General features: G+C 41.2%; 1 protein-coding gene across 3 annotated transcripts; it reads right to left on the bottom strand.

Annotated features, from left to right (window-relative positions):
* Positions 1-650: 650 nt before the first annotated feature.
* Positions 651-20,262, bottom strand: LOC131238812 (uncharacterized). 3 transcript variants are annotated; one of them, XM_058236409.1, is made up of 4 exons: positions 20,157-20,262; positions 4,112-5,227; positions 2,054-2,328; positions 651-1,560 (listed from the first exon to the last, which is right to left on the bottom strand). In XM_058236409.1, the coding sequence occupies exons 2-4, from the start codon at positions 5,146-5,148 to the stop codon at positions 755-757; spliced, it is 2,118 nt and encodes a 705-aa protein (XP_058092392.1). In that variant the 5' UTR covers positions 5,149-5,227; positions 20,157-20,262; the 3' UTR covers positions 651-754. The 3 variants fall into 3 exon arrangements, with proteins under 3 accessions (XP_058092392.1, XP_058092397.1, XP_058092396.1); XM_058236414.1 differs by having other exon boundaries at positions 651-1,548; XM_058236413.1 differs by having other exon boundaries at positions 4,112-5,260; positions 20,157-20,259.
* Between the last annotated feature and the right edge of the window lie 590 nt (positions 20,263-20,852).

Here is a 20,852-nt window from a genome sequence, read left to right as displayed (position 1 = left end):
GCTTATATAAATGAAGGCATCTTGTGGACTTGAATCTTCACTCAACGAAAAGTACATTGTGAATAATCAAGATGCTTATTAAATGTAAATGTTGAATAAAGTTTCTATTACATGGTGACTAATACAATGGGCTTCAGACCTATCACTACCACTGTTGAGGTCTTGCAGACTAAATCCAAAAGATCAGGCCCATACAATCATTAGGTGTGCCAAACCATAGAAAAAAATACGAAACCGATCCAAAAACCCTCCGAACTAAATTGGTAACCAGATGGTTGGATCTGCCTGATATATTTGGGGCATCCAACTTTCATGATAGGGCAGCCCTGCTGGGACTGGTTGGATATCATACGCATGACTTGTGGGCCCCACATGCAGCACTGGTGGAAAAAGCTCATTCTACCTGGACTTCGTGGAGGAATCAGCATCTTTTAGTACCAAAAATAGCAAGCATTAAAATCAGCCACTATTACTGTTTTAACAAATTTTTCTTTCTTTCTTTTGGAGCCACGATTGAGAATTATAATATCAGCAACCTGCATTGGGCTACAGATGGATGGTTGAAGAGCCCTGGGGGCTTGATGAACTTGAAAGAACATATCACCCCAAGGACCCACCCACTTCACTAACTTCACCATCTCAAAAACAGAGAATCCAAAACAGCCACTGTCATTCATTCGACTACATTCAAATCCATTATGAAATTTATAAATCCCAAGATGCAACAAAAAATATCATCATGTTTGAGCATTCACTACCGGGCTGAAGCCCTCGCACTCATGGATGAATGATAGCTGGTGCTCCGTTGCTTCCTATAAGAAGTATAAACATCATCATACTGACTCACCTCATTAGGATTAGCTGTGGCCCCAAGCCCCAATCTCCCTGAGCCACTTGATCCTGGTTTCCGCTCAACACTCCCATCAGCAAAAGTTCCTGTCTCAGGGTCAACCTGTAGGTTTGGAGGTGGAGGAATGCAAGCCCCACCCTTCCGAACAGGGGGCTCCCTTTCATAGTCATCATCCTCATCATTCGAATCTGCTGTTTTCATTGGTCCTTCAGATGGGTTAACCTCTCCAATCTCTTTGAAGAACTTTGAGACTCTCTCTAGGATGTCGGATGGAGAGACAGTAGAAGGCGGGATTACGGTGGGGATGTCGAGTGGGCTCATTGGTGAATAGGGTACCCCACTACCGATCTGCATCTTTCGGACCATGCCAGGGATAAGGCCTGGAGGAAAGAGTGGGTACGGAGGTGGTTGCTCTCCAATATTGACAGTTGAGGTCGGCAGCAAATGGGACACAGTTTGTTGGGTTGCTGCTTGGGCAGCAGTAGGCAAGGGAGCTCCAAAAGGGGCTGGAGTGGCTGATGGGTAAATGCCAGATGATGGCGGGTTTGGTAGAAATTGCTGGGCCATAGACGGTACAAACTGTGAAGCAGATGACAAGGTGGTAGCTGGAGCAGGTAGTTTATCTTGTGGATCTTGATCTAGTAAACCTGGAGTGGAGCTCCTTTGATTATCTGCATGCCATTGCGCAAGACCTGGTGCTGTTTGTAGTCCTGAAGTGGCAAAACAGAATGAATTCCTTTTCAACATTTAGAATATTAGCCTACACCTCACATCCCTACTTTCTTTTGTTGTGGGTTTTTTTTCCCCCAATCTAGGCCATTCATCATTTTGCAGGGCCCATCATTCATGTGGCAGACCCAGAAATCATGTTGTTCTGGTCATCAGGTAAGCCACATGAATATGAAAGATAAGGACAGTTTTGAATGGACCAACACCTCCCATCCAACTTCCTGAACTGGCCACTACTTAACTCACCTGATTAGTAGACTGATCTGATTTCTGGGCCACTGACATACACACAGTTGGCCCCCAAACTTATGAACAGCCGGGATCTTGTACATGTGTCGCCTTGGCATGTGTTGGCAGAAAGGGACATCACATCCTACTCTTGCAAGTATCCATTCCGAGGCTCCTCCAGTAAAACTCATCCAAAACATTTAAATGCAGGTATGTATTTACATAAGAGCAAGGGGAGTACTCTACCTGCAACGCCTGAAGGATCAGCAGATGACTCCTTTGGCAGGCCTGAAAGAGAAGAAGGTGGTGGTCCACCAATCATCTCGCCCTCAAGACTGTAGATAGTATCAGGATCATAAACTTCCTTCGAAGCCCAAAACTGCAGGATTTTCTGCAGCCGAGCCTGGTTTGCATCTTTGTTATGTAGGTTGTGGTAAATCCTTGCAAACATGGGACCCAGAACAGGTTTGAAGGCAAGAGCCTCATTATCAAGATCGCGAGGATTGATTCGGCGCTGCAAGCTACACATGCATCAGATTGAGGTTAACATACATACATGAAACACTGGTTACCATCAAATTACATACGAGGACAGCAAAGAAAATTTCACAATAACCATCCGAAGACATTAGCAATGAGTTTGGAGGTACCAAGTGAATCAAATTGTGAAATCCCACTTCAATCATGAGGAAATGATGAAAAATAGAGAATTTCCTAGTATTCAAAATGAGGAAGTAATAATCAAATTGCCATTACATTTCTTTGGAATCCAAGTTGAAAGTAACATAATTGCAATCTGCAGCCCAGCACTAAACATGCATGCTAAGGAATGATCTTACAATTTGGTTAATTCCACTTTCTTAGACTCTTTAGTTTTACTTTAACTTGATAGTGCATCCAAACGAACGCTAAAAAAGCCTGACAAACATTTCTCCAGGTGCAGCAAGAAAACTTATGAAAGCAGCATATGGAATCAAAATGAATACATGATAGCTGGTGGTAAGGAAAAAGCCCCAGCATGTTCACAACTGACAGTCCCTCAATCCAACTGCATTGGACAATCATTAGCAGAAGCTTCATCTGCTGCATGAAACAAAACTCTTAACAGCACTATTGTAACCAAATATCTTCAAGGGTTCTGATGCGGACACAGGTGATTAGGGCTGTCCTGCGTCAGGTTCTGGTCAACATTTGTCAAAATAGAACTCAACAATTGCACTCCGAGAAATGTCGAAGCAATTTGCATGAGGAGAGATGAGGTGATTCAAACATGTGCCAGTGCCTCACGTGTGACATCTGGACCACCCACCAAGTGGGTCCCACATGAACATGCCCTGGCCCAGAAATCAAGCCGTCACTCAGCAGTGGGCCTACACAGATATATTGATACTTGGTCCTATTTTTTCTGATCGCCAACTTTTATGGTATGCATGTGGCCAACCTAATGATTGTGCCGTAGGCCAGCTTGATTTTTGGGTCAGGGCGTGATCACCTGGTGAATGGCCTGGATCTCACACGCATGTGCTGTCAATTACTCTCAACTTCCTCAAATGAATTGTCTTAGCATACTTCTTAGCGGACTAAAAGCGGTGTAAAGTCCCCTTGAAATTCACCAAACACTGTTAAGCTTCTAGGGAATGTGCATGAGGATATTGTTTGCTTACTGTTATCTTATGGAGAGAACAATGCATGTTTTGCAAGGATTCACTTTTTCCAATCAATGTACACTATTCCTCTTCATGAAGTATAATACAAGGCAGCACCAATCATTTAAGGAGACTTGTTTTGAGGTGGCCATAAACTATACATAATACTTCTAAAAAATAAAATCCTGAATATTACAATTTAGTAAGAAACAGATGATCTTGAGAGAACCAGAAACATCGTGAGAACAAAGTATGTGGCAAGAGGGTATTATAGATGTCCCACATATGGGCTCCATATGGTGTGAAACACAAAAAGAAAGCATCAGGGTTGTATTGGCTATCAAAAACATGGTTTGCAAATCAGTTTTTGTGTTTTGAATCTTTTGCCACTGATACAGGGTTGTATTGCCCCTGTAACAGGCTGTTTTGGGCCAATACCAGCTGATACAGCCATACGGTTCATGGACAATACCAATACGTATCGGGCGATATTGCTCTATTAATAAAACTAAAATGGGAAATCAAAAGCAGAGAAAAGAACTATACCGAAAGGGAAAAAAAAGGAAGAAGAGAAAAAAGAAGTAAAACTCAGCTTGCTACAAAAACTACTTGGGATGGAATTAATGCCAAAGGAAAAATAAGAGAATAAAAAAAGTACCTGTCAAAAAGAATGTCATTGGCAAGGTAAACAATGTGCAGCTGTCTCTCAGAATCATCTAGAGTGAGGACTCTATCTTTGAGTGACTCAGCTAGAGCTGGTGCAAAAGGAGACCTCTGCATAAACCAGATCTTGGCACCCTTTATTGACTCTTTGGTGCCTGTAAGATTGTTGAGCACGCTGCTAAGCTCAGCTGCAACATCAGATGGGAGAGGCCCAGAAAGGCCCTTGAAGGGCTTTGAAGGTTCGTAATCAGCTCGAGCTTGACCTAAGAAAGGCTGGGGATGCTGCTGTTGCTGCTGGTCGTAATAGGGTGGAAATGGAGGTTGGTGCATCTGGGGACCACTCAGCATGGAAGCAGGAACCCCGGCACCAGCCCCCGTGGCACTCAAGGGAGGAGGATTTAGGGTTGATGGGCTCATCATAGGGTTAAGAGTGGGAGGCACCATAGGCATAGAGGAAGATGGGAAGGATGGATTGAAGAGGGAATTTGAAGGACGTGTAGACAACCAAAGCTTATAACGATAGTAATTATGACCTTCAGCACCAAAGAGGAAGCTGTAATCAGGGTTATCTTGCTGCTTCTCGCGAATCATGGCTTCAAATTCAGGGCCATTCTTGGCAGAATATTCGACTAGCTTATCGATACGTTTGTGGAGTTCAGGATCTGAAGGGGGTGCAGCTGGGGGAGGGGCAGAATCATAAGGGTTTAATAAAGGGGATGGGATCAGGTGAGGGGGTAAGTGAGGTGGAAAGGCAGGCGGCGGTTGTTGCTGCTGTTGGAGATGGAGAAGAGGGTGGTGAGGGTGCAGATGGGGGTGGAGTTGTTGCTGCTGCTGCAAATGGCGAGGGAAAGGGAACTGCTGGAGAGAAGGGTGAGGGGGTAGGAATGGAGGACCATGTACCTGCTGAGGAAATTGTTGGGGCTGCGGATGGAAACCATATGGCGGCTGCTGTTGAAGGTTGGCCTGTTGCTGTTGTTGCTGAGCAAAGGCCATCGCCGCAGCTGCTGCATAGTTGTGAACCTGTCGATCCATCACTCTCAAGAAGGACTATGGGAAGAGAGGTTCACACTTAAGTACTTGTGGCTTAGAAGCTTAGTCACTCTTTATTAACCTGAAAGCACCTCATTAAGTTATAATGGTGAAACTGCATAAGAGCATGAACAAACATGAACTGAAAAGCAATACATATCAGCGGTTACAGAAGAACAGCATAACAAAGAAAATAGTATAAGGTTAATACATTCGCGATTCCACCCAATTGATAGATGCATGATAAATTAACCAAACTTTATTTACACAGACAGCACCACCAACGTCCACGCATATAGCACCATGCTTATAGACAAGAAGAATACGTTGGACAGGTGTCATCAGAGAGATGGAATCAAAGTGTTTTTTTTTTTTTTTTGAAACATACTAATTTATTAGGCCGGAACAGGAAAAAAGAAAAGACTAACAAGAAAAGAGAGAAGAAAAAAATACATAGAAGGGAAAAAAGGAAGAAGAAAATACAACCAAGCCAATTAAGGCACCCGCTCCCTTATACACTGATGAATTTTACAAATAACCCCCAAAGATGAGCTGATTCTGTTACGGAAACGGCGGGTGTTTCTCTTGCCCCAAAGAGACCAGGTGACTGCGAATGGAGCAACTCTCCAGCTAGGAAGGTCTTTTTTCCTGGGGCCACCAATGTGACATGAACAAAACAAGTCTGCTATAGAGTTTGGCATAACCCATGAGAGACCAAATCTGTGAAGGACGCTGCCCCAAACCTCCCTAGCAAAGTTTTGCTTTGTTTGGCTCTGGGTGATGGGTCAACAAGTGGTATGGTTTTAATTTGGTACAGAGGCATGCTAGAGGGTTATTGAGGAAGAGGCAGATTATCTCTTTTCCTTTTTTCTGGTGAAATTTAGTTCATGAGGATTTAATTTGCATGATGACTTATGCAAAGACCAAATGAGAAATTGAGCAGAAGTCATTTTTGAGTGAGTCCAAAGATATGAAACATTCTTGAAAGCTCCTACAGTGCACTGATTGGGACTTCAATGTTATCCATTTTTATCATGAGAAAGGAGGAAATACATTCATGCCTTGCATGCAGCTTTCTCCAGGAGGCAGTCAACTCATGTGGTCAAATAATTTGGAGGTTCCTATCATGTGAATACTAGATCACATCCTCATCCTGAAGGCCAGGGAAGAGTTCTTTAAAGGCATACCTCAAATGGCAGTCCCAAGAACTGTTTCAGACCACTCTCCACTGATGTTGAATCTTTCGAAATTTCTTGGCTGGTTTTATTTTTGCAAAAGAAGTCCAAATGTTTTAGGAAAAGATGAAAGTGTTGAATTAGGAGAAATTCAGCAGTAGGTGAAGAAGGGCTTACACTATGTGGCAGCCGGTTGTCCAACTTTTGTCAAACTATCATGATATTTCTGTTTCCAATATGATTTGACAAAATATAATTCGTAAAGCCAATCGAAAATGGCTGGGATAATGGGATGTTGGTGGTGGCGGTGATATAAACAAGTTGAACTCAGGGGTGTCAGCCAAAAGTGAACATACAGTTTGGTGAGATGCCAAATTCTGATCAGTTGACTCTCATGTTATGGTAATCCAGACGTTTGATTTGATGGACCACATCATGGCTGGGGATGCCCCAAATACGCCTTTGAACACAGGCTGTTACTGCATTATCTTTCTTAGATTGTAGGCCACAGATTTACGGGTTAGGGTCGTTCAGTCCTGGGATATTTTGAACTTTCAGGGGCATCTTCCACCCACCGTGGGGCCATAATCAATGCTCTGAAATCCGGTTGACTGAACCATTGGCCCCACAGGTATGGAGTTAGGTGCTCTGAGAGCAGCACACATTTACACCCAGGCCCCTATAATTACTACGCAGTCTCATGCATAAACATTTCACCGATCAATGCACATCGTAAGCATTTGCCGGTCCAAACTACAACATCCTTGACAGTATAATGTATTGATGTCTTGACCCATCTTAAAAAAGGAATTTTGTGATTTGATCAGGCATCATTGAACCATTTCATTCTTGCCTAATGTCTCTGATTTGATGCAGGACTTGGAAAATTAAATATGATATGCAAGATTTCAGGCTTAGATCCTACCAATTCAGAAACAATCACACAAATTCCAAGTCCCACATGAAAATCCAAACATTCAATTAAAAAGGGGAATCTATGCGGGTCCAAGCCGACACAGGTTAGGACTGGACTAATAAAAATTATAAACCAAACGATGTCAAAGGAAAATAAAATCAACTACTCATGCATAAAAATCAGTCCATAATCCAAGGGATTCCCTAATTTCAATTCAAGGAACCTTAAGGTGATAAAAAGGGGCAAATCAATTAGGAATCATGTAATCTAGGGTTAGGATTCATGAAAAACGGCTATGAGAGGATAAAAGAGAATAAAAACCTGAGCCAAAAGATGATCCCGCGTGTGGACAGCAACAATGGCCCAAACGAATGTGCATGTGATCCCGGCCGCACATGTGTGGGGCCCACTATTCAGAAAAAGGTCACCTTGGCCCTGGTCGGCCAGGGATGGACTCCAAAACCCCCAAATCTCAGCTCGATCCGATGTACGGTTTGTGCGTGGTGCTCCGCCAAAGTTTCAGCTCGCCTGCGGGCCGAAATCTGGAAACCTGCTGTAATAAAAAAATCTGATGCAACAAAAGGACAAATTCGAAGTACGGATGGTGAGGGAAGATGGAAAAAAAGATGATGGAAGATGGGGGTGAATTGGGATCGATGTGGCTTCGCACCACGGTAGTTAGCCCTTCGAAAAGGGAGGGCTTCGCACCCACTTTTGAATTCTTCCACAACTCACGAAGAGAGCAGAAAAATAATGCAGGAATTTTTTATTAACTTCAATGAATCAAAAGAACTACAAAGGGTGCCTATATATAGGGAGAACCCTATACCCAAAAACTCGCACCATGTGCGACACCTATTACTTGGCGATGAAGTAAACTAAAATAAAAACCAAACAAGGAAATCTAAAGCGTTCAAGATGTTCTAAATAATAACAATAAGCAAAACCTAAAATATAAAACCAATCTGACGAGTGGGCCACGATCATGAGATCCCATGGTGGGCTTTTCTTGACTATCGGGCCACTTTTCTGAACCAAAACTTGACTTCTAGCTAGGAGGTCCTCCCTGGACGTCGTCATCGAGCCAGATCGATGGTGGGGTCCTCTTTCTACGTACGTACGTGCGTAGGGGGCAGCGTGAGTGAGCGTGTGCGCGTGATGTCCCCATCAATTCTCCCCGGCTGTAAAGATTTCGCCACTGGCGAAATAAAACTCCTGAATCGCTTCAAGATGTCAGGATCAAGTCTCTGAAGCTCCTCCTCAATGAGCCACGTACTATTTGAAGCTGGGCGTGACTTCCATTTAACCACGTACTTTTGAAACCCGCTGTCCGACATTGAAACTATCTGATGGTTCAGGATGTCTTCTATTTCCTTTTTGGGTGTGTGAAGGTTAGATATGGGAGATAGAGGCTTGGAAAATGAGTCGGGAAGGATATGTATGCGATGTAGAGGCTGGGAAGATGGGTCGGGACAGGTAGGTATGGGAGGTAGAGGCTGGGAACATGGGTCGGGATGGGCAGGTATGGGACGTAGAGGCTGGAAAAATAGGGAAAGGGTAGATATGAGAGGTAGAGGCTGGAAAAATGAGTCGAGACATGTAAGTATGGGACGTAGAGGCTGGGAAAATGGGTCGGGAAGGGTAGGTATGGGAGGTAGAGGCTGGAAAGAAAGGTTATGAAAATTAGATATGGGAGGTAGAGGCTGGGAAAATGGGTTGGGAAGGGGCCATGGTTCAAGGGATAAATATGAAAAATCAGGATGGGTGGGTGAAGGGCCGGACAAAGTATCAGTGGTCCCCTGAAAAGTAACTAAATCCTCCACATCGGATGTGAAACTAATTCTCATGGAAGGTGGAAGATCTACCTCATACACATTGAGACTGTTTCGTTTTATAATTTTGACGGGTCCAGCGCTACACGCGTGTAACTTACAAACGACCCTCGAAGGATACCGCTCGGGCCTGATGCAGACTATCACAGAGTCCCCAATATTGAATCTTTTGAAACATTTATACTGGTCTGTAAAAAATGTGTAATGTTCATTATTAGTCATGATCTTCTGCCTGATTTCTTGATGCCATGAATGAATGTGATGTGCAAAAGACTCTGCAGACTCTGACGGCTTATGGGACAGTGACATAGGGATAAGATCAATAAGTTTCCTAGGTTTATAATCAGTAACGACTTCACGGGGACTTAGACCTGTGGACCTATCGACAAAATTATTCAACGTAAACTCGATTGTAGGTATTACGGTGTCCCATGTTCTGGTGTGCTTTATATACCTCCTAGGGGACTCATCCGGTAGATTATCAGGACAAACATTACGAAACTCATCCACTACCGGAATGACCTCAGTGGGTAACTCTACACTAACATCTGGTGCACTCTCTCCAGTCACAAGGCTGCACATGTTGTACCCCTCAAAATAGTGGTCTTGATGTCCCTCATGGGGTGGGTACACGGGTGCACGCCCATAACTGATTCCTTGGCCAACTCCATTCATTGGTCTATCCTTCAGGCCACCTGCCTGAGATTGGACATCTACCCCAATGGTGGGGTTTGTCCTGGCGATGGTCTTTAGTCGGGCAATGCGTTCATCAAGCTGCTCAAAGCATTGGTCCATTTCCAAGCGCTTAATCATAAACTCCAACTTCTGGGACAACTTGTTTAGTGACTCTTGCAATTGTTCCATTTGTCGTGTAGGGTGCCAACCAAAATTCAGCAATATAGTTGTCAAAATATAAGAGTTTTTTTTTTTTAAAAAGAAACAACCTAGTTTCTAAAACGAAAAAGGAAAGTTTCTGAAAACAAATTAGGAAAGTTTCAAAAAAAAGCAACCTAGTTTCTAAAAACGTAAAAAAAAAAGTTTCTAAAAAACAAATTAGGAAAGTTTCTAAAAAAAAGTTTTCTAAAAAACAAATTAAGAAAGTTTCTAAAAAGGCAACCTAGTTTATAAAAAAGAAAAAGGAAAGTTTCTAAAAATAGAAAGTAAGCTTCTAAAAAGAAAAAGGAAAGTAAACTAGTTTCTAAAATAAAATTTTAAAATTTTAAAAAAAAAAGGAAATTAGTTTCTAAAAACAGATTAAGAAAGTTTCTAAAAAATTAGTTTCTAAAAACAGAAAAGGAAAGTTTCTAAATCTAGAAATAGAAAGCTAAGCTAATTTCTAAAATAATTCAAATGAGGGGATAACAAAAAATTTCAGCAGCTTATATGTCAGGGTTTATGGACTTCTAAACAGCCATATATGATAAGAATTGATGCGTAATGGACATAAACAACCAAACCCTAAACATGTAATGAATTCCCCTACAAGAACCCTAGGCTCTGATACCAAATTTGATGCAGGACATGGAAAATTAAATATGATATGCAAGATTTCAGGCTTAGATCCTACCAATTCAGAAACAATCACACAAATTCCAAGTCCCACATGAAAATCCAAACATTCAATTAAAAAGGGGAATCTATGTGGGTCCAAGCCGACACAGGTTAGGACTGGACCAATAAAAATTAAAAACCAAACGATGTCAAAGGAAAATAAAATCAACTACTCATGCATAAAAATCAGTCCCTAATCCAAGGGATTCCCTAATTTCAATTCAAGAAACCTTAAGGTGATAAAAAGGGACAAATCAATTAGGAATCATGTAATCTAGGGTTAAGATTCATGAAAAACGGCTATGAGAGGATAAAAGAGGATAAAAACCTGAGCCAAAAGATGATCCCGCGTGTGGACAGCAACAATGGCCCAAACGAACGTGCGTGTGATCTCGGCCGCACGTGTGTGGGGCCCACTATTCAAAAAAAGGTCACCTTGGCCCTGGTCGGCCAGGGATGGACTCCAAAACCCTCAAATCTCAGCTCGATCCGATGTACGGTTTGTGCGTGGTGCTCCGCCGAAGTTTCAGCTCGCCTGCGGGCCGAAATCTGAAAACCTGCTGTAATAAAAAAATCTGATACAACAAAAGGACAAATTTGAAGTACGGATGGTGAGGGAAGATGGAAAAAAAGATGATGGAAGATGGGGGTGAATTGGAATCGATGTGGCTTCGCACCACGGTAGTTAGCACTTCGAAAAGGGAGGGCTTCGCACCCACTTTTGAATTCTTCCACAACTCACGAAGAGAGCAGAAAAATAAAGCAGGAATTTTTTATTAACTTCAATGAATCAAAAGAACTACAAAGGGTGCCTATTTATAGAGAGAACCCTATACCCAAAAACTCGCACCATGTGCGACACCTATTACTTGGCGATGAAGTAAACTAAAATAAAAACCAAACAAGGAAATCTAAAGCGTTCAAGATATTCTAAATAATAACAATAAGCAAAACCTAAAATATAAAACCAATCTGACGAGTGGGCCATGATCATGAGATCCCATGGTGGGCTTTTCTTGACTATCGGACCACTTTTCTGAACCAAAACTTGACTTCTAGCTAGGAGGCCCTCCCTGGACGTCGTCATCGAGCCAGATCGATAGTGGGGTCCTCTTTCTACGTACGTACGTGCGTAGGGGGCGGCGTGAGTGCGCGTGTGCGCGTGATGTCCCCATCATGATCTCCATTTAAGTTCATCGTGAGAATCAGTTGAAGTGTGCCGTAAAGGCCGTTACGGGGCTGTAAAGGTTGTTATGCAAAGTTAATGCTAGCAACCGTTACACGTTACGGGGTCGTAACGATCGTAACAACTGTTATGGAAAAATTGACCTGTAACCGTCGTTAATGGCCTATTACGCCCCTTATAAGGTCCGTAACAGCCCCGTAATGGTCTATTACGGGGCAAATATAGGTTTTTCAGATTTTTGTTTTCAATGTTATGGGGCATATACAAGTTTTTCAGGAATTTTTCTTTTCATTAAAAAAAAAAAAAAAGAAGAGAACGTAGCGGCCATTACAAGGGCCGTAACAGCCATTACGACCTATATCGTAAAGGTAACGGTGGTGGCTGTTATGGCCACTGTTACCGATACAGAATACCTTGGAATCAGCTTCTTGAGGTCATCCACTTCTTTGCCCTTCCAGTCTTTTCTTGTCATTACCAATTATGTGCATAAGAATCTCATGTCGACATTTTTCCATTCTTTTGGAGATAGATAAGTGCTTTGTTCTCTTTGATAAATAACATCACTTTTATTAGGAAGGAAAAAGAACAGGGCTACAAAAGAAATTGATCAAAGAATCATTTGCCACCCCCAAAAGATGATGAAATATACAATTAGATGAGGAATATCTTGAATCCCACAGAAGATTGACGAGTCCCAAAGGTTCCAAAACAAATGGAAAGAATCAACAACAAATAACAACCCCAGTGAAAGAACACCTGATCAAAGATATGTAAGCCTTCGAGCAATCTTCTCAGCTACACTTAGGTAAGAGCCCTTCAGACCAAAGAAGATTATTCTCATTTCACCTTATCACCCTTAGCACACCCAACATCCCCGTTGGATACGGATTACCAACAGAGCTTCGGAGAATTTAGTTTCTACATCCTAGACAATGGCACTTTCCACCTAGCATTTGGCTTTCTCACTCCACAAACGATAGTTGCTTTTCAATCCCTACGTCAATAGGATATAGAGACCCCATTAAAATCAATCTTAGCGAGAGCCCAATCAAATGAGGAAATTTGTGATCATTTTCTAACAATGTCCATTGATGTTGCCTCATTGTCATGAATCCTCTAGTTCCACTATTAGCATAAGCCCTCACGTGATTGCAAAAGGCACCATTTTCCACAAGATTTTACCTCGTGTTAAATGAACCCCCACCAATCTGACTAAGTTTTTAGTCAGGTGCAAACAAATTCCAAATAGTTTTCAAAAGTGCATCCATATTTTCCTCGCCATCTAACAATCAAGAAATGGAGTTTGCTTCATTTACTTTATCATGATAATGATACGGAAAGACAAATATATCAACCTCCAAAGAGATCAATGTTACCTAGATCACTAATCTCTATTTTCTATCTAGATTTAGCAATTCAATCGGTGGATAACTTGAAATTGATATTGTTATTTATAGAGACCCAAAATTATAGGCATAAACTCTTATTGTTGATTAAGTTGTACTACAATCCATGCAATGGCAATATGATATAATACTATGCAAGTAGTATTCATAATAACATTATTCATCATTTCATATATAAATTACAACACCAATTTGAGTATTTAATTTAATTATATAACACTATTTAATTATATAACAACTAGTTAGTAGTTTGTACTAGAACAACTCAAATAATCCTAGGTAGTGTCCCCTAGCACTTCTACTTCGCTTTTCTTCTTCTTCTTCTTCTTCTTCTTTTTTCCTTTCTTTTTTCTGAAATGTGAGGAAGCATTTACTAAAAGAGCACGCCAAAAGAAGAGCACATCTGCCAGCCACGCAGAGAAGTACAACCCAAACAAGAAAGAGAGATTCCAAGGCACATCCCACCAGCCTTAAGCCAAGAGGCACATCCCACCACTTCTAGCTGCATCCTCCTAACCAGCTCAAGCACTGACCCATTCCTATTTTGGAAGAACCAAATGACCCATAGAATATCCATGAAGAGCAGCCGCCACACCATCACTTCTTCTTTTTTTTTCCTGGGCCCTCCATACCAAGCCATTAGTAGCTCTTCATTTGTCCCCAGCATAACCCACAACACACTAAAAAGAGCAAGGAAATTATTCCACACCTCTTGGGCTGATTAATCAATTTCAAGTCTTTCATGCACATCATGCAAATGTTGGGAAGCACTAGCGACCCCTTCTGGAGGTTGATGATTGTTAACGCCCTCTTCCTCCCCACTATCCATACAAAGGCCAGAACTTTGGGAGGGGCCCCGTGGTACCAAGCTGCTTCTCTCCCCAGCCATAGAGGTTCGAAGCATTATATAAAAAGAGCTAACAGAAAAGAGACCTGAAATTCTTCCTAACCAATGAGTCATTTTTACCCTAGACATGGAAAGCAAATCTGAAGCCACTCCTAGATTCTTATGAATTCATCCACTCCCTCATCTAACAAATTTCTACGGTAAGGGGGGGACCAGACAATTGCCTCCACATAGGAAAAAACATTGAGCAACTGAGGTACTTGTATCCATTGCAAGGAAAGCTAATCTCAAAAACTCATCTCCAAGACATTCAAAAACCGAATCTTCTTCCAATCCCCAAAAGAAAAGCTAATCCCCACTTGCATCTTACTCGCCACCTTGGCAATCACCTTCGATAATCCTGATGCCCTATAGAATGAGGATTCCTTAACCCACCACCCCCCTTCTTGAAGCCCATACTTACCTACAATCAGTGTTCGTAATATCGATACTATTGGCCGATATATCGGCCGATATTATCGTTATCGATGGTCGGCAATACAAAACCCCTAAGATTTCCCTTAGAAATACAAAAAATAATAATAATAATAAATAAAAATTAATCAATTAATTAATTTAAAAAAATCACAGAATCCTATGTATCGTGTGATATATCGCACAAATATGATAAAATATCATGCGATATTGCCGATATCAATGATATATTGGCACTTATCATGACTTTTCCCTTGATTGCATACACGATATCGTTGGAATATCTTCATAACCACCTACGATTCTAGAAATTCAAAAAAATAAAAATAAATAATAAATAGGAAAAAATCTCTTACCTCAAATCTGCCTAAAGGGGTAGCCTTCGACTAGATTTGGTGGGCCAATCGTCGACAACGCCGAATAAGCTTAAAACCCTTTTTTTTCCCTTCTGGATAGAATCGCTTTGAAAGAAATCAGATTTTTGTCGAGGTTTTTGGGATTTGGGAAGGGATTTTGAAAAAAGAAAGAAAGAAGAGAGAAATTTTTGGAATTTTGAATGGATTTGAAATCGCAGGGCTTGCGTGCTATGCTTTTAACGAAGAGTCGGTTTCTTCTTTTGATTCGGAGGAAATCAGATTGCTACTGAGTTACTCAATACGCTCTTATGGTACTGAGTAAATTCTGTTGGGCCCACTGTGAATTCATGTGGTTTATCCACGCCGTCCATCCGTTTTTGCACATCATTTTAAGGGTTAAGCCCAAAATTGAAGCATATCAAAAGCTGGATCCTTACTCTTGCTCGGGTGGTAGACTCTCAAGAGTTTCAACACCCAGTCAAGGGTTCGAGTATCCATCGGTGGTGAAATTCCACTAGCGTGAGTGTGTGGGGTGTGTGTGCGTGTGTAAAAAAAAAAAAAAAAGTATATCAAAAGCTCAAGTAGACCATACCAAAGGAAACAATGGAGGTATTGATTTCCACCGTTGAAACCTTTCTAAGGACCTCAATGATGTTTATTTGTCATCCAAACTATTCATAAGATCAAACGGACATGGATGGAGGGAAAACACAAATATCATCTTGATCTAAAACTTCTGTGGGCCCTCGAGAAATTTTCAACGGTAGAATTCAATTCACACTGTTTCAGGTGGTGTGGTCCACTTGAGCTTTGGATATGATTAATTTTTTGTCTAAAGCCCTAAAATTAGATGATAAAACAGATGGACTGAGTTGATAAAATGCATGAATGACGGTGGGCCCCATAGAGTTTACTCAGTATGCAATCCGCTTCCGATTCTGAGTCCTCCTGGATTCGGTGCGACTCTGATTGCACTTAAGATGGTGTAGCCCATACAGTGAGGCCCACCTTGATGTATATATTTTATATCCATTCCGTCCATTTGTTTAGAGAGATCAAGTTAGATCATGGGACAAAGAACTATGCATATCCAAAGCTCAAGTGGACCCCATAACAGAAAATAGTGGGAATTGAACGCTTACCATTAAAAACTTCCTGAGGGGAGTTTTCGATCATGCCAATATTTGTGTTTTCCCATAGTCCATATCTCCATGAACTTATGAACAAGTTGGATCTCAAATAAACATCATGGTGGGCCCTAGGAAGGTTTCAATGGTGGTTGCACTATCCCTTTTATTTTCTGTGGTGGGATCCACTTGAGCTTTGGATGGGCTTCATTCTTTGGCTTATAACCTAGAATGATCTCTCCAAATGTATAGACGGTGTGGATACAAAAAATATATCATGGTGGGGTCCACAGTCAGGGTCCCACCCACATTGTTATTCTGCATGGATTGAGCACAGGACACAGATTTCGCGTGAAAATCCTTCCTAAGAAGTTCCTACGTTGGGATGCTAGGTGGGGCACACCGTAGTGTTTGTGATAAATCCACACCATCCATCCGTGGGGATTCAATGACCACTGTTTGAAACATTTGTATGGCCACTAAGTTTCATATCAAGTCATGTTTATGGCGTTTTCACTTCATCCGAGTAGGAATGACATTATAAACGATTTGGATGGCATATAAACATCAAGGTAGATCCTAAGAAGGTTTCAATGGTGGGAAACTCTTTCCCCGACTTTTACTCTCGTCCAACCCACATGAGTTTTGGATCCACCTCATTTCTAGTCGCATGACCTAAAATGAGCTCACAAAATGGATGGACAGTTTGGATTTCTCACAAATATCACGGTGGCCCCACCTAGCATCTCAGTGTAGGAACTTCCCGCTATGCATACACGCCCAACTTGGGGAGTAGGACCCCACCAACGATGTGGGTGAGGCCCTGACCGTAGGGCCCACCTCTATAGATGTATTATACATCCATGCCATCCATATGTTTTTCCATATTATTTTAGGATATGATCCAAAAAATGAAGCCGATAAACGTTTCAGGTAGACCACACCACTAGAAAAGGTGATCATTGAACTTCCACTATTAAAAGCTTCCTAGTGTCCACAATAATGTTTATTGAACATCCAACCTATTGATAAGGTCATACAGATCTGGATGGAAAGAAAATGCAAAATCAGCTTGATCTAAAACTTTTATGGCCCATAAAAGGTTTTCGATGGTTATTAAGAACTATTTCCTATGGTGTGGTCCACCATTAAAAACTTCCTAAAGCCCATTGTTTCTTGTGGTTTGGTCCACCTGAGAATTGGATTTGCTTCATTTTTGGGCCCATGTCCTAAAATGAATTGGCAAGAAGGATGGATAGTGTAGATATATCACGCATACATTGAGGTGTGGCCCACATATTAATAATTGTGTCTAATGGTTTTATTTTAACAATTAAGTGTCCACTAATCAGTTGTTAGAATTTTTTTGGCCTAATAATAATTGGGTTTTCATACATCTCTTGATACATTTATAAATATTATGCATTTTATTTTAATATAGTTGCCTTAGTTCAATCAGACAATGCTTGGCTTAGGACCTTATACAAAGGAAACCTATTGTGTGCAATTTTTTTTGCAATGTTATAATTTAAAACTGTGTATTAAGATCTTTTTTGACAATCCCTGAAGTTTTATTAAAAAATTCAACCATTTTCCCAATGTTTTCCCATGTTTCCCAGAAAGTGCGATAAATTATGCGATACAAATGATATATCCCATGCGATAACCGATACGTATCTGTATCCCAAGGGTGTGATACATAGCGCGATACCGTTTCGAACACTGCCTACAATTACCTCTCTCCACAAATTATCTTTCTCCACTCCGAGCCTCCACACCCATTTGACAAACGATACTAGGTTCATATTTTCCAAGTTCCTCCCCCTTCTTCAAACCGCTTACAAACTTCCTCCCATCTCAACAAATGAAATTTCTGTTTCTCATCCATGTCTCACCACAAAAAATCCCAATGCAATCTTTCCAACCTATCCAACACACATTTTGGGCACCAAAAGAGAGACATGAATAAATCGACAAGTTAGAGCCGCTTCGATTAGCAATATTCGACCACCCAAAGACAAATAGTGACTCTTCCAACTTGTCAACTTCCTTTCATCCTTTCAATGACCTTATCTCATAAGTCTTTTGCTGGCATGCCACAAAGGAAGACCTAGATATAAAGAAGGAAGAGTACTCAGCCCACAACCAAAGATCTTTGTCATTCTGTTCACCTCGTCCTTCAACAAATGCACATGCAACATCACTCTTGTTAATATTTATTTTCAATCCCGAGACCACTTCAAAGCACCTTAGAATTTTCCTAAGTTTGTCCAACATCTCTACCTTAGCATCACAAAAGAGAATAATATCATCAACAAACTAGAGGTGAGATAACTGAAGGCCTATATTATCCAGCTGAAAGCCACTAAAAGGGCCAACCAACTGACCCCTTTCCAACATTTTACTAACACTTCTGCCACCACTGAGAACAGGAAAGGAGAGAGGATTTCATTGCCATATGCCCCTTGTTCTACTTCGGGTTTTTGTCATGCCGAAACCATCAGCATGCCACTTAATACCAGATGGATATGGTATCTTCATGATGTCACTGAAAAGTACCACATGTTGGAAACTTCAGTGAAATGTAAGCTTTCCTCCATTCACTTTATGCCATAGTAACCTTTTCATAAGGGCATGCTCTCATGGGAGGGGTTAGGGGTTATGCTGGCTTGAGATATTGAAGTAAAAATAGCCTACAATTGGGCTACAAGCTTCAACCATAGAGAGAGAGAGAGAGAGAGAGGGACAGAGAGGGAGATAGAGAGAGAGAGAGAGAGAGAGAGAGAGTGGAATGGTGGAACAAGATTTGTCTAGCTGACCCAACTAGTTAGGATAAGGCTTAAATGATGATATGATGATGATGAAAGTGATGTCACTATAATGTTTGTAAGTTCATAGTTCATGTTTGCGAGGGTACGGAAGTTGGGTCCAACAGTCAAAACTCCAGAAAAGGTGATGGAATACAAAAAACAAAAGCCTGGCAGGAAACTCAGCAGTATTCATTAACACCTTGAGCTAAGGTAGGTTTCTATAACAAAGTATTGGGTTCTAGCATTTTCCTTCAACCAAGCTAAACCAAGCTTGCTAGCTGCAAGGATGAAGGCATTCACCTTGTTGAATGGAGATTACAAACAAAAAAGGAAAAGAGCCATTTTGAGGTCTTGGAGCTTGCAATATGGGGAACTCTAGGGCACATTGACATTTGGCTATCTACAAATCACAGGTTCCACATAGCTTGGAAATTCCACCAAGCACGTGAATTACCTACCCGCAACACATGGGAGCCTAACTCCTCCAGATCTCTCCCTTGCAGACTCGAACCTCACCAAACTACTATCGTTGGGCCTACATGATTAGTGAAAATCTTCCTAACATGGCCAAGCTGTATTAGCAAACATATACACAAACGGGAACCAAAAGGCAATTGAGGGTGAATTCAGCTTTTTATATTTTTCATTGTAGGAATTCCCAAAAAAAGTGAATAGTCCATGAAATGTTTGGCTTTGGCCATGAGAAAAATAATTTAAGATTGTTGAGCCAAAATCATGAACAACACTTGTAGTGGATACAAAAGAAGCCTCTTTTCAATACGAGCACAAAAGAGACATTCACGGTTTTTTTTTTTTTTTAGTACTTCTAATGGAGGGTAGAAAATCCCAAAATCACAAATTATTTTGTCTCCTCTGCTGAAATCACCACACGACCCAAATGCAGTCCTAAAATCAGCACCAGCCCAAAAAAGAAATACATGCATTTCCATCAATCCATTGATGAAATTTCTAAAAAAATAAAACGCAAAATTCTGCACGCGCACAGCATGCACCGAGGGTCAGAGCACACGATATTTCAAATTAGGATTTCGAAATTTTGAATTTGGAAATGCTTGATAGATATCCACCAACCATCCTGCGCACCAGGCGCATCAATGTCATACCAAAAATATCGAATTTCTCTGAAGTCTCCAATGCAATACTTTCTCAAACGAAAACAAGAAAACAAGAAAAGAAACGACAAGAAAAGAAACGAAAATCTCGAGAAAAGGAGAAAGAAAGAGAAGAATCGGAGGCAGTGAGTCTCCGTTTCGGGAGAAATCCGGATATCCGAAATCAGGAAATGAAAAGGGAAACCGATACAAACTTACCTCGTCAAGCTCGATCTTCGAGAAGAGTATTTTAGGGTTTTCTTTTTTCCTTTTGCTTATCTGCTTCTGCTGTTAGGAGCTTCTGTGATTCTTTTGTTTGAGATGTCTAGAGAAGGAGCGCTCGGCTACTGTCATAATTCACTTCCACTTCTTCTTGGAGAAGGAATTGTAGGGTCCTGATGCACCGTATGACGACAAGTGGGGATCCAGGAACAAGGCCCACCTACTGGAAGGATAGGTCGGACGCGGCTTCAGTGGATCCCTAACCGTCCGGCCTCCGTGATGAGAAGCGGATTGGCTGATGTACCTCACACCAGCTATATAGCTGCTGTATTGACGTCTGTAAGTTCTGTGGGTCTGATAATAAGGTATGTGTTATATCCAAATCGTTCATCCATTTGGAGAGCTGGTCTTAATAATTAAGAATAAAAATAAGACAGATCTAACTATCAAGTGGACCACACTGCAAAAAGAAGTGGGGGATTGAACCTCTACCATTGAAACCCTTTTCGGGGTCACATAAGTTTTGGATCAATATGAATTTTTTTTTTCCTCTTTATTCAGATATTTGTGACATTATGAAGAGATTGGATGTAAAATAAACGTTATGGTGGACCCTACAAATTGTTTAACGGTGAAAACATTATCTCCACTGCTATTTATGGTGTGGTCCAGATAATCTTTGGATATGATTCA

The sequence above is a fragment of the Magnolia sinica genome, chromosome 1 (genome assembly GCF_029962835.1).
Source record: "Magnolia sinica isolate HGM2019 chromosome 1, MsV1, whole genome shotgun sequence".
In the NCBI taxonomy this organism is placed as follows: Eukaryota; Viridiplantae; Streptophyta; class Magnoliopsida; order Magnoliales; family Magnoliaceae; genus Magnolia; species Magnolia sinica.
Note: the sequence above shows the minus strand (reverse complement) of the source record. Positions and strands in the feature narration are given on the sequence as shown.

What these genes read in the sequence shown, in the direction of transcription:
- LOC131238812 (XM_058236409.1), bottom strand. Translation starts at nt 5,148, where the DNA reads ATGGATCGACAGGTTCACAACTATGCAGCAGCTGCGGCGATGGCCTTT. An exon ending in AATGACATTCTTTTTGACAG is followed by an intron (nt 2,329 to 4,111) that starts GTACTTTTTTTA and finishes ATGCATGTGTAG; the next exon opens with CTTGCAGCGCCGAATCAATC. An exon ending in TGATCCTTCAGGCGTTGCAG is followed by an intron (nt 1,561 to 2,053) that starts GTAGAGTACTCC and finishes TTGCCACTTCAG; the next exon opens with GACTACAAACAGCACCAGGT.